General features: G+C 35.4%; 1 protein-coding gene across 4 annotated transcripts in view; it reads left to right on the top strand.

Moving 5' to 3' along the window:
- ARL15 (ADP ribosylation factor like GTPase 15) overlaps positions 1 to 13,221 on the top strand; it is a 441,654-nt gene that overhangs the window by 149,175 nt on the left and 279,258 nt on the right. For all 4 annotated transcript variants that reach the window (XM_015140047.3, XM_078004127.1, XM_078004125.1 and 1 more), the window contains 1 exon segment: positions 8,915 to 8,974. In XM_015140047.3, the coding sequence (XP_014995533.1) occupies positions 8,915 to 8,974 (60 nt within the window).

Genomic DNA, 13,221 nt, shown 5'->3' with positions numbered 1-13,221 from the left:
GACCTCAGCTGTCACCTTAGGGAACTAAAAGAAAAATGAATTAAACCCAAATAAGCAGAAGAAAATAAAGATCAAAGTGGAAATCAATGAAATAGAAGAGCCATAGAGAAAATTAGTAAAACCAACAGCTGGTTCTTTGAGAAGGTCAGTAAAATTGATAAAACTCTAGCCAAACTGATCAGAAAAAATAAAAAAGACACAAGTAACCAATATCAGGAATAAGAAAGGTGACATCAATGTAGATTCTATAAATAGTAAGAGGTTAATAAGGGAATATCATGAACAACCTTATGCCAATAAATCTGACAACCTAGAGAAAATGGACAATTTCCTTGAAGGACAAACCATCAAGTCTAACTCAAGAAGAAATAGAAAACCTGGATAGACCTATATCTGTTTAAGAAATTGATACCTTTTCTTTCTTTTTTTTTTTTTTAAGTCTAGTTGGTTTCACTAGTGAATCCTACCAAACATTTTAAGGGGGAAATAGTGCCAATTCTTTACAATCTCTTCCAGAAAATTGAAGAGGAGGGAAAAATGCCCCAACTCCTAAGACCAGCATGAAGCTGATACCAAAACCACACAAAGACATTGCAAAAAAAAAAAAACTGCATACCAATAACCCTCATGGACACAGATACAAAAATTTTAAGCAGAATCTACCAAATCAAATTCAGCAATAATATTTTATTAGGATAATATGTCATGACCATGTGACATTTATTCTAGGAATGCAGAGTTGGCTGCACATTCAAAAATCAACTTAGTTCACAATATCAATAAACCAAAAGATGAAACTGATCCTGTGAAGATATGCAAAAAACAAAAACAACAAAATCTCAGCATCAATTTTTGACAAAAACTCTTAACAAAGTAGGAATGGAAAGGAATTACCTCAACTGTTAAAGGGCATCTGTGAAAACCCTACAGCTGTTGTCACAGTTAATGGAGAAAGACTGAATTGTTTCCTGATCAGATCAGGAATAAGACATGGCTATCTGTTCTCACCACATCTATTCAACATTGTGGTAGAGATTCTAGCCAGTAAATCAGGCAAGAAAAATAAATAAAATGGTTTCATTTTGGGAAAGAATAAATAAAAACTTACTTGCTGATGACATGATTGTTAAAGTAGAAAATTTAATTGAAACTACAACTCTTTGCTATAAACTGGAGATGGTTGATGTGAATTAGAACTGATGGTTTCAGAGATCTGAAAAACTGTCAGAAACTTAGAGGATAGCTTTGGCTATTAGTTTTAAGAATGTTGCCCATAAGAATAGAAGCAGATAGGGTGTGGTGGACAACTGTTAGCCAAATATTGACTTCATTCAGATAGATGAACAAACTCCCTGAAAATTGGTAGGTCGGAATGCAGAGGTCCACATATAAGTAAACGTCGTAACTCAGGTAGGATGTTATTAACAAGTGGCTACGATGAAGTGTTCTAAAAGCATAGAAGGAAGCAAAGTTTGTGCTGAGAGGCGCTGATAAGAGAAGGAAAAGCTCTGTTTGCTAGTGTATGGAGGAAGAAAAAGTGTGCAGGGAAATGCTGGAGCATGAAGACTTCTTAACAAAGGTAAGGTTCCATATGATTTACTGAGAGGGCTCTGTAGTGATAAAGGTAAGGCTGAGTTGGCCATGGGAGGCAGGAAGTAATGATGTAGGAGAAAAGGGGTAGATGCTTGTTCTTTGGGCCTGTGTGTTCGTTATAGTGAAAGAAGGAGGGCAAGATGTTGGAGAAACAAGTTGCCGATGGTAGAGAAGCGTTCGCGGATAGGCAGCAGAGGAGGTCCCACAGGCTGACTTTAGTTATCAGGGGATCCACAACTGTTCAGTGCTGGAGTTTGAGATAGACATTGCTGACATCTTCAAACTTACTGCCCAGGTCCAGAGTTCTTTTTATTGTTCATAGCAGGTGCGTGCGTGTGTGTGTGTGTGTGTGTGTGTGTGTGTGTGTGTGTATAAAAGTAAAGAAGAACAAAGGGGATGGAAGGAGGATACTGAAATAAACAGCAAATTCCAATAGTAATAAAGGTAACTTGGAAAAGAATTGAGGAAGTCAGAAATCCACATGTGTATGTAGACACTCAGTGTGGAAGATGGCAGAATAGCTGGACTAGGCCTCCAATGAATCATTCACAAGGAAAAGATCAAGGAACTTAACTATATAAAAATTTAAAACCATTGGAAAGCTAAAATTAAGATAAATATAAAAAAATACTGTTGGAAATATTTGCATCAGATATTACAGACAAGTATATGGCTGACCCTCTTAGGTAATTCAACCACCCTTACAAATAACATCTAGAATCTAATAGATACACTATGCCAAGTCTATAAAGAGATAATTCATAAAAAGAATAAATGGCAAACAAATTAATGGAAAAGTTTCAACTTTACCAGAAGTTTAACTTTACTAGAGAATAAATAAGTAAACATTAGTTTTATACTTAAATTTATAAAATCTGTTTCTTTATGAGATGAGTCAGTGCTGATAAGACTGTAGTGGCATTGGTATGCACATGTATTACAGGTGACATTATGGTTGTTATATTATGACTGTTATGATATCCCTTTTCTTGGAAAGCATTTTTCTTGGAAAGCAGTTTTTCATATTAAATCAAAAGTTATGAAAATGAAAATGTTCACAGACGTAGTAATTATGCCACTGGCAATTTATTTTAAGTAAGTAACTTAAGGGAAACTATATGCATAAAGCACTTTCTTGCAACATTTTGTATTGTAACTAAAACTTTAAGATAGTTTAAATGCCATACAACAAGGGAGTTGTTAATTACATTATGGTAACTTGATCAAAATAATTATAGGTTAGAATAATATATTCAGTTTTCTATTTAAAAATTAAAAATTCGATTTACATTTATTTTTGAAATTAAACCATGAAAAACTATGCATTTGAATAAAAAAACTGGAGAAAAACTATAAGAGTAACAGTGTACTTTATTGATGTGATTGACTTATGGGTAAAACTTCTATTCTTTTAAATTATTTCTCTATGATGTTTTGAAAATATAAAGCCAATTGAAAATGAAATATTTATTGAAGAGTTTTGAACATTCGAAAAGAGAATCTAATTTCAGAGTTGGTTTCATAAAATGAAAACACATGAGAAGGATGTTTAATTTCAGCAAGGCGAGAATGTCTGCCTTTTCTTCAGAAAGAGAATTCAAACTTTATTAGTTTATTAACTTCAGCAATTTTTCACCTCTGACATGACATAATTTTTAAAAGATACTTAAATTGTCAAAACTCAAAGAGCCAAGAAATCCTCCAGAGAGCAGGACCTGTTGGTGAGGAGAGAAAAATTGAGTAATTTGCACCTTGGTCTGGAAAGAAAAGTGAACTCTATCCAGACTGAATTCCTTTACTGTATATATGAGGAATTTGTTGATAAGAGGGGTTGTTAAACTGTAGATGACATAAATGTTCACTATTTTTTTTTAAAGCAGAGGAATGGAATCTAAAGGCTTAGGATAATATATTGATGCTACATGGAGAATAACCTAGAGAAAACTGAACACTTTGAATTGAAAAAGGTTGAAAACATCTTCTAGGGATATATACCATATTTGAAAAATATTGAAAATGTTCATGAAAATTTGAAGAAGACATTTAAGTGACTTCAGTATTAGCTTCAAATGTGTTAAGCCAACAAGAGAAACAAGTTAGAGAGTCAGATTTTGATATCTTTTAAAGGATTGTGTTTTATAAATGCCAGTAGATTAAATTTCCTTTTATGATGTTGAAATCATAGTTAGAAGAATTTCGTTAGTCTATTGTCCAAACATCACAAAACTGCTGTGGCATAAATCATGCCCTTGGTCCAGGTCAAAGCCACCAGGTCTGTAGAATGTCTTTCCCTTCAGCAATTCTTAGAGTGACCCAGGAATTTCAGAAGCACACAAGTATCTGTGTGTGTGCACTCAGACTGCAGGGAAGGGGAGGAGGGTTCAGTCTGTAGGTCCAAGTGAAATACTTGTGTGTTCCACACAATGAATAAAAATAGACTAACCTTCCTCCCAAAACTAATTTTGTTACAATTCCAGGAATGCTTTCAGTGCATGAAAAACTTCAAATTCATCTTTCTTGTCTCACAGGTTTTGTTGGATTTAAGGATTGCAAAACAAAGACTGAAAGGCTATGCAAACAATTATTTCCCCAAAGAGTTACTAAGTCATATATTTATTAAAAATTTGTGGGGTTAAATCTTAGGGGAGGTTTCAGTCTTACTAATGTAGCTTAGATAGGCCAGGAAAAAATGACTGCGTAACTTAGGTTTCAGCCATCAAATTGTTTGAATGGAGCCTGGGGAGACTTACCCATGAAGCCTTCAGCCAAATACTACAGGCCATTGATGATTGACTCAGTGGTTACTTTTATTTCCTCCTCCTTGTTTAATATAAATAATGGAATCCTAATTTTAGAGGAAATCTCAAAGAGCCAATTTAGTCTTCATTTTGCAGATGAGGAATTCAAGGCCAAGGCAAGACAAAAATATGGCTGGTGAGTCTAAGAGCTGTGGCTCGGACTTCTAGGATAGTCCCTTGTCATGTTAGCACACTGACACCCTGAAGATAGCATCGTAGGACACTTCTTGTTTGAATAAGCAAGAGAGTAGTTACATTGTCATGGATGAGTCAGTTGAACATTTTCCCTCCCTCCTAAGTTGTTGATTTTATTATTTCTATAAAATGTACATTCTAAACTCATGCTATTATTATTATTTCATTAAGAAAGCAATGTCATATGGACCTGAAAACCCTTATTTGGGTTTCTTGTGTTGGGTTATTTATAAACAGGGAGGACAGTAAATTAGTGGGTTTATTAGGCCCATGTGTATTTGGCAAGTTGACTTCACCAGTATTTAGGCTCAAAATTGGACAAAATGGTATGAATCTCTCAGTTTGTTGGTATATGGAGGAGACACTACAGTGTAGGGCTCGGTGATGAGACCTGGTTTTAAGTTTTGAATATAGCAGTTAGTACTTTTTTTTTTTTTTTTGAGACAGAGTCTCACTCTGTTGCCCAGGCTAGACTGCAGTGGCCTGATCTCAGCTCACTGTAACCTCTGCTTCCCGGGTACAAGCGATTCTCCTGCCTCAGCCTCCCGAGTAGCTGAGATTATAGGCACCTGCCACCGCACCCAGCTAATTTTTGTATTTTTAGTAGAGATGGGGTTTCACCATCTTGGCCAGGCTGGTCTCGAACTCCTGACCTCGTGATCCACCCCCTCGGCCTCCCAAAGTGCTGGGATTACAGGTATGAGCCACCGCACCCGGCCAGCACTTAGTACTTTTGGCAAAGCACTTAATGCTTGTAAGCTTCACTTTCTTCTTAGGACGGTAGTACTGACACTAACTTTAGGATTGTTATAGCAGCTAAATTAGGAAATAGGTATTAATACTTAGCGTATTGAGATCCTATTGTGTGCCAAGCACTGACCTACAGGATACACTAGCTTGTTTCTTCATTATGGATGCTTGCAGTCTAGCCAGAGAACAAATATAAAACAAATCAACCCATATGTAGTTACAACTGTGAAAATCACTGAGGAGGGGACTGAATACTGAAAGAACACAGACTCAGAAAAATCAGTCTAGTTCGAGGACACCAGAGAAAGCTTCCCTGACAAAGTAGCTTGCTCAAAGTCAAACAGTTAATCAATGGAAGAGGAAGAATTTGAACCCAGACTTTCTTCCTCTAGAGCGAATGCTGTCTGGTAGCTTTTATTCCTCAAAGCAACTCTTTGAGAAAGGTATTTTGATGCTTTGACCTTTGGTATCCCTCCTAAGTATTATATTAATTCTCCCCTTTGGCCTCATCCAACCTGATGTAAAGGAAAAAAAAATAGTCTAATAATTTCCCTTCTTGATTGTCCTTCTGGTGAACGGAAAGTGTGACTTCAGATTTTTAGTTCCATTTAATCCTTTCAAACGTTTAGAATGACAAAAATAGAAAAAAACATTGTTTCTGTTCTATAAATAGTACATTTTCTTATTTTCTGGACTAGTCAGTCTCTCTAGACTTGGTCTTTTGAACATTAATTACTGAAGCTAAACCATAAAAATAATACGGAGACAGCAACATGGATGACTGTGTATACCTTTGCCGTATAAATCTAACTACACGAGTTCTATTTGGTTAGAAAACATTTATGAGTATTTTGTCGGGACATTTATATGCCTATAAATAACATTACTGGGATACTTTGCTTAGCGTGAAGTTTTGAAGGCGTTTTAGTAGTCACCTTATTATGAAGACTTAATCTGCCTGTTGGGTTAATAAACTTCAAAAGTTGTATTTTGCACATAGGTGCAACAATTTCTGGAAGGATATTACTTCCCTTTGAGAGCCTGCATATTGTCAGCTTTTAAGAATCAAAGCAGATTAAACATTGGTGGTGTACTCCATACCGTTTTCTTTTCAAAGTTGAGGCCTGTGCCTGTCCTACTTCTCTAGAAAATCTACACTTGAGTTGTCCTGAGCATATCCGCTAATAGACTGCTTAATATTTGCAGAGAGCTTTTCATTTTGAGGATTTCACAATCATTGCCTTTTAATCCATATAACACCCATGTGAGGTAGGTAGATCCATTCAAGTATCCAACTCTCCTGCAGGCGAATTTCTGTGCCAGCAGGAATATTATGATTGGCGCTGACTTTCCTTAATTTCCCAGAGGCCAGACACCTGGAGAGGCTTTCCTGCAGGCTCAGGTACATGCCAGAGTTCCAGCCACATGGGACTGCCTCCTCTTTCCTCCTGCTCATTTACTAAGATTCAGTGACTTCATGCACCATTAACCATAATGCTGTGCTGACCGTGTCAATCTGCGTTAAGCCCACAAAGGAAGGGTTGTGTTTTCGAAGATTATTAGAGGACCCAATGAACATTTTCCGTACTTTCTGTGCAGCAAACTTCAGCTGTTGACAACTTCATCACTTCAACAAAAGTACTTTTCCTTCAAGGGTAACTTTTACATCTCCAGCTACATACTTAGATTAATAAGTGAGCACCCAGAATCGAGTTTATAATTATATTCAGGCAGGCAGAAAATATGTATACCTAATGATTAAATCATCGATGAAAAAGCATCAATGGAAACATAATGAAAGCAATCATATATTAGGTGCTTATGGTGCACCAGGCACTGTGATAAACACAACACATATATTATCTCATCCTTATAACACCCCTATGAAGTAGATATTATCATCCCTGTTTTATAGATGAGAAAGCCAAGCAGGGCTAGTAGGTTGCCCACATTCATAGATCTAATAAATAACAGAGCTAGAATTTCAACCTAGTTCTGTCTGACTCCAAAGTCAGTTCTTCAAACATTATATACTATGTACTACCTTAGGTGGAAGGTAATGTACAGATTATTAAAGTACTGGGATAACATGCAGCAAAGAAGTGCAAAAGATAGGCTGGACTAAGAAGGTGTGTAATGATTCCCTGCTTTGTAAAGCAAAACAAAGCCATTTAAAAGAATTGTTTTTATCCATGTAATACTTTATATATTTTTTCATAACTTACCTCAAATGAAAGACTCATAATTTGTCTTCTTTGTTGATAAGTTATTGAAAACCTGTTTTTTAATATTAAAATTATACATATTAAATAATGCTTAAAACCTTAAGTAGAATGGTTGCTCAGAAACTATTGATAAATTAACTTCTAGAAATTCATAGGGCTTTTAATTCAAAAAAGAAATATAAGTACATGGCAAAACATTCAAATGAAACAAAAGAATGTTCCTCCTATTTAAAATTTCCAGATTCCCAGTTTTTCTGAGAGTCATTATTAGCTCTGGTTTCTTGTGGATCCTTCAGAAAGAATCATTGTATGTATTTGTGTGTGTGTGTGCGGGTGAATAGGTATATGCACACTTGCATATGTCACAGCTGAATTTATTGTCTTGAATGGTAGTAAAGTTGTAAATATATGATTAATCATAGAACTATATACTCTGAATATATTTTCATAATACAGATCTTGTATTACATGTATTATAAAATGATTGTGCGTAAGTGGATAATTATTGTTGTACTTTTAAGAAAAATAGATATATGACATATTAACCATATCCTTTAAAGAAGATACTAACATAAATACTATGTAATTCTAATATGAAATGGTTATAATTTAAGTACCTTAATTTCTAGGGTTGCTGAGTTATATGTGAGAAAGAATTATAAGACATTAACTTTAAGAATTAAAGTTAGATGCAGAGGTCCTCACAGATTTAATATTTTCTTTGAAATTTCTCTATACTTTCAAATGCCTTTCTTATATCTGATAAAAGTTGCAGAGTGACATTACATATTAAAGAATAAGGCAATATTTTGAAGTAAAGGGGATAGTATTGTATATTGCCGTAGTACACAACTATGTTTTTTGTTTGTTTGTTTTTAAGATGGAGTGTCACTGTGTCTCCAGGCTGGAGTGCAGTGGCCCGATCTCAGCTCACTGCAACCTCTGCCTCCTGGTTCAAGTGATTCTTCTGACTCAGCCTCCCAAGTAGCTGGGATTACAGGCATGTGCCACCAGGACCAGCTAATTTTTGTATTTTTAGTAGAAATGGGGTTTCACCATGTTGGCCAGGATGGTCTCTATCTCTTGACCTCATGATCTACCCTCCTTGGCCTCCCAAAGTGCTGGGATTACAGGCGTGAGCCACCGCACCCAGCCCCAACTATGTTTTCATAATGGTAGAAGATAATATTCAGTTATCAGTTTACCTTGGAAATTATGTGTTTCTAGTATAAATATCAGCTACAAAAAGTAAATCTTAACCAGCCTAAAAAGAGAAGATTTGAGCATCGTAAGTATTTTAATTTAAAAGTTAAGTTGCTAATTCTTTTTTATGTTTTTGTTTTCTAATTTTAGGTTTTAGTATTAAAGCAGTGCCATTCCAGAATGCCATCTTGAATGTAAAAGAACTTGGAGGTATAACATTTCAAATCATTTCTATGTCCTTAATGTTTATTAATTTGGTAATAATGTATTATATGTAATTCAAACATAATGATAACTTATTCTAGTAGGTGGTTCATTTTTATATTGATTATATATTTCCTAGAAATATTTCCTTCTCTTTGTATACATTTTAAAAATTGTTGAAGAGTTCTAAGTAACATAAACTTTGGGTTTTTTAAATGAATCAAAGAATTACACGATTATTGGCAATTTATGCAGCATACGCATTTCTTTTACTTGTTCAAAAAATTCTTGAATAAAACATATGAAGAGAATTTTAATATCATCGAAAGATCAACTATACGGGGAAATGATTTGTATTTTAGAGTAATTTGTGTTGATACTGCAGGTTTTATTGTATTAGGTCTTTTTAGATTGTGTTGGTTCCGATAATCTTTGCCAATAGGTTATTTGCTGGCCAAGCACATTTATCGGATAGGCTGTGCCCCAAACCATACATCACTCAGTCTTTCATTACAGTCTCTATCTCGCATATTTTGGTTGTGTTTTATGTTAGTCAGGGTCTTAACCCATGTAAATAGATTAACAAAGAAATCAATCAATTCAGTGAACCCACTAAATTCTCTAATGGCACGTGAAAATACTAAGTGCTCTGGAGTTCAGTATGGTATCGGTGAGTTTAATGACTTAGAAGAGAGTTATCTTCCATCTCTTTAATCGCTTTGTGATATTGGCCTTACCCTCTTTTGTTTTGTTTTGTTTTGTTTATTTTCCCTTAAAGTCATTCTTACTGTAACCTATTTTTAGCTTGATGAAATTGTAACACCAACTTTATGCCATTTTAATAGTGTTTGGTACCTTCTTATTTTTATCTAATAAAGTATTGGCTGATCTTTTCAGGTGTCTGTTTTCAGTTCGCTATATGTAGGACAGGTTCACTTCTGCCAGTCAGTTTCATATTCACTTTTAGCTTTTATAGCATTGATATATAAAATAACCATGATCAATACATTCCAATTTTTCTTTAAGACATTTGGTTTTGTCATTTTGACTCCAAAAATTATAAAACATGAATGTTCTTGTAATAATTTTTCTATGCAAAGTTTTTTAAAAGACTGTGTTCTATTAGGTTGAATATTTTAAATTATAATTGTACTTTTAAGAAAAATAAATGTATGGCATATTAACCATGCCATAGGCTTAAAACCTTAAATACAATGGTTGCTCAGAAACTATTGATAAATTAACTTCTAGAAGTTAGTATAATTTAATTCAAAAAAGAAATACAAATACCTGGCAGAACATTCAAATGAAACAAAATAATCTTTCTCCTATTTAAAATTTCCAGATCCCTGGTTTATAAAAAAATGCTTTTTTGCTTTGTGGCTTCTGGTGGTTTATTCCTTGGTGACAATAATATTACCTATGGATATTTAAAAATCAGAGAACACATTGTAAAAGTCCATGGAATCAAAATATATGGTTTGAGAATTGTATGGATTTTAAATATGGATGTTACTAAGTATTTTATTTTTAGGTTGGACACAATGCTTTTATTGAACACCTTCCAGGTATAAGAAACTATTGGTTGGTTAATAAGGCATTTATTATATATGATTGAAACAAACAGTAACTGTATGTGGACAGTTTTTATAAAAGTGAACACCAAGGAATTTGTAAGCTTGGCTCTGTGCCATCAAAATTCAGTACAATGAAAGATCAAGTTAGGAGACTAGAGGTGGAAATAGGTCTGTTCTCAGGCAAGGTTTAATTTTGCTGAAAGAGCTGTGCCCTGACAGTTGCTGAAATGGAAATTACAATGGAGAGGAGACCATAGGATTTGGTGGTTATGTTTTAGTTGGTACCTATTCTGTAGTGAGGTTAAGAGATGCAGGTAAAAGGCAGAGCCTCAGGGATCAGAGCAGATACAGTCATTCCAGGCTAGTGATACATAAGTTTTTAGCATGTGTTAGTATTGAAGAGCAAATTTCTAGCTTAAGCATAGATTCTTTTACCTCCTCAACTTTAATAGCTCTGTTTCCAGTTGACAGAGTGTCTGAAAGAAGAGGGGACTTTCTGAGTAGAAGCTAATTGTGTATCCTGTGTCACATGCTTGGGGGCAAGCACTTAAGGGAATGACTTCTTGACAGCTCATTCACTAAGTCATTTCCTCAAATATTTTTTGAGACTAGGTACTAGGTTATGTCTCAACCAGGAACACAGGAAAAGCTAGGCTAACCCATGTAAAGTGTAGCTTTCCTAGGAGTTAAAGTGTATCCTAGATATGAAGGGGATCATCCCAAAATAAGGTGTATGTGTGTTTAGGGGGAATTATGATTGACTGAAATCAAGTTGTCTGAGAGGGAGCTGCTTGACTGAGAATTTCTGGGAGGATAGAATTAAATGTTTTAGGATCAATGTGTGAAGATATGAAGTTTTATTCACCAGTGGAGGGTTGCTCAGAAGACGGGTTAATCAGAGTTCAATCATATTGTCAATCAGAGAAAAATTCTGAATTCAAGGGAGGATCTCAAGAAGATAGGTGGTAAAGATAGAGATTGAGAGCCAGGACAGTGATGAATTCTTAGTGAGGAATGCCCAGGTAGTTCTCCTTATCCTGGGGTTAATTCAGGAGAACAGCATGGCCCCTGTTCTCCCTGTTAATGTCCTTCCTCTGCCCCTTTCAGATAGTTCCAAGGCTCTTCTTCACTCTCCTTCTCAATCTTAAGTTAAATTTCTCACTTCTTCAAAATAGGGAAGCGCATAAACCTGTGTTCATTATCTATTTAGAAGAATGGTATGGGGTGAAGAAACAATGAATAATGGAGTTACACTCAGTGAAAGTCACTTTGGGGAATCTTAATGACAAACTGTATGTTTGCACTCACAAATATATGTTTATGTGTGAATATATTATATATGTGTTGAATATATATTACTTACATAAATTATTATTTCCTCTTACCAATTTTCTGTTTTGTGAAAGTGTTTTTATGTCTTTTTCCTGAAAAATTCTTAAAATTCTCATTCACATCAGTTTCTTTTCATGTAGTGTTTTCTTACTGTTCACTTGATCATTTTACCACAATTAATTATGGGTCTAGCATGGTCCTAGGGGCAGAGAATGAAAGATCTAAGCACAGCCTTCATTTTCAGGGAACTCATCATTCAGTGATGGAGACATTCATGAAAAGAGAAATAGGAAATTAGTGAAAATTTTGAAAATAAAGAAATGAAAGGGAAAATTAAATTAAGTGCAGAAGTACGAGGTAAATTATGACACAGTGATAGTCTAGCCCAGTGTTTTGGTGGGCCATTTCTGTTTTATTATTTTACGAATGCCTTGTTCTGAACTACCTGGCACACCCTCCAGGCTGTAGTGATTATGCCTATCCTTTTGTGAAACTGGAGCTCTAAATCGTCTTCTTCTATTTTGCCCTTATTCCTTACTTTTCAAAACCCCTACCAGTCTCAATATTTGCAACTTCAGGCCTAGAGAGTAGATGCTATTATTATCTCACAGATAAGATGACACTGTACATGATGATTTGACCACAGTCATTTGGAGCAGGAGGTGGGAATCAATCTGAGCTCTTGTGCCTAACCAGTGCACGCTATAACTACAGCACTTCACCCAGGGCCTGGCACAAGAGAAGTGCTCCCACCTGTTATTTGCTGCTGTTTGTATCATTATTATTTGCAAGATTTAAAGTCTTCACATGTTGGTTTTTTTTTGTTTTTGTTTTTGTTTTTATTTTGTTAACAATGTGTTGATAAAACACCGTTTTTTATTTTTTGAGGTGGAGTCTCGCTCTGTCGCCCAGGCTGGAGTGCAGTGGTGCAATCTCGGCTCACTGCAACCTCTGCCTCCCGGGTTCAGGTAATTCTCCTACCTCAGCCTCCCGAGTAGCTGGGAATACAGGCATGAGCCACCACACCTGGCTAATTTTTGCATTTTTAGTAGAGACAGGGTTTCACCATGTTGGCCAGGCTGGTCTTGAACTCCTGACCTCAAATGATGTGCCCTCTTTGGCCTCCCAAAGTGCTGGGATTACAGACATAAGCCACTGTGCCTGGCCCTAAAATACCGTATTGACAAAACATGAATACCTTTCTCTTTGCTCAAAAACATTTATAGGACTTAATCTCTAATTATTGCTGTTGCTTTTATCATTCATTTTCTCTCTCACACTCTCTTATTTAGAGATCTTTCAAGTCAAACTCTTGCTCAGTTATGGTTCTTACTTCTGGTTCTG

The sequence above is a fragment of the Macaca mulatta genome, chromosome 6 (assembly GCF_049350105.2).
Source record: "Macaca mulatta isolate MMU2019108-1 chromosome 6, T2T-MMU8v2.0, whole genome shotgun sequence".
NCBI classification, from domain to species: domain Eukaryota; kingdom Metazoa; phylum Chordata; class Mammalia; order Primates; family Cercopithecidae; genus Macaca; species Macaca mulatta.
This window is presented reverse-complemented; position numbering and strand designations above follow the sequence as displayed.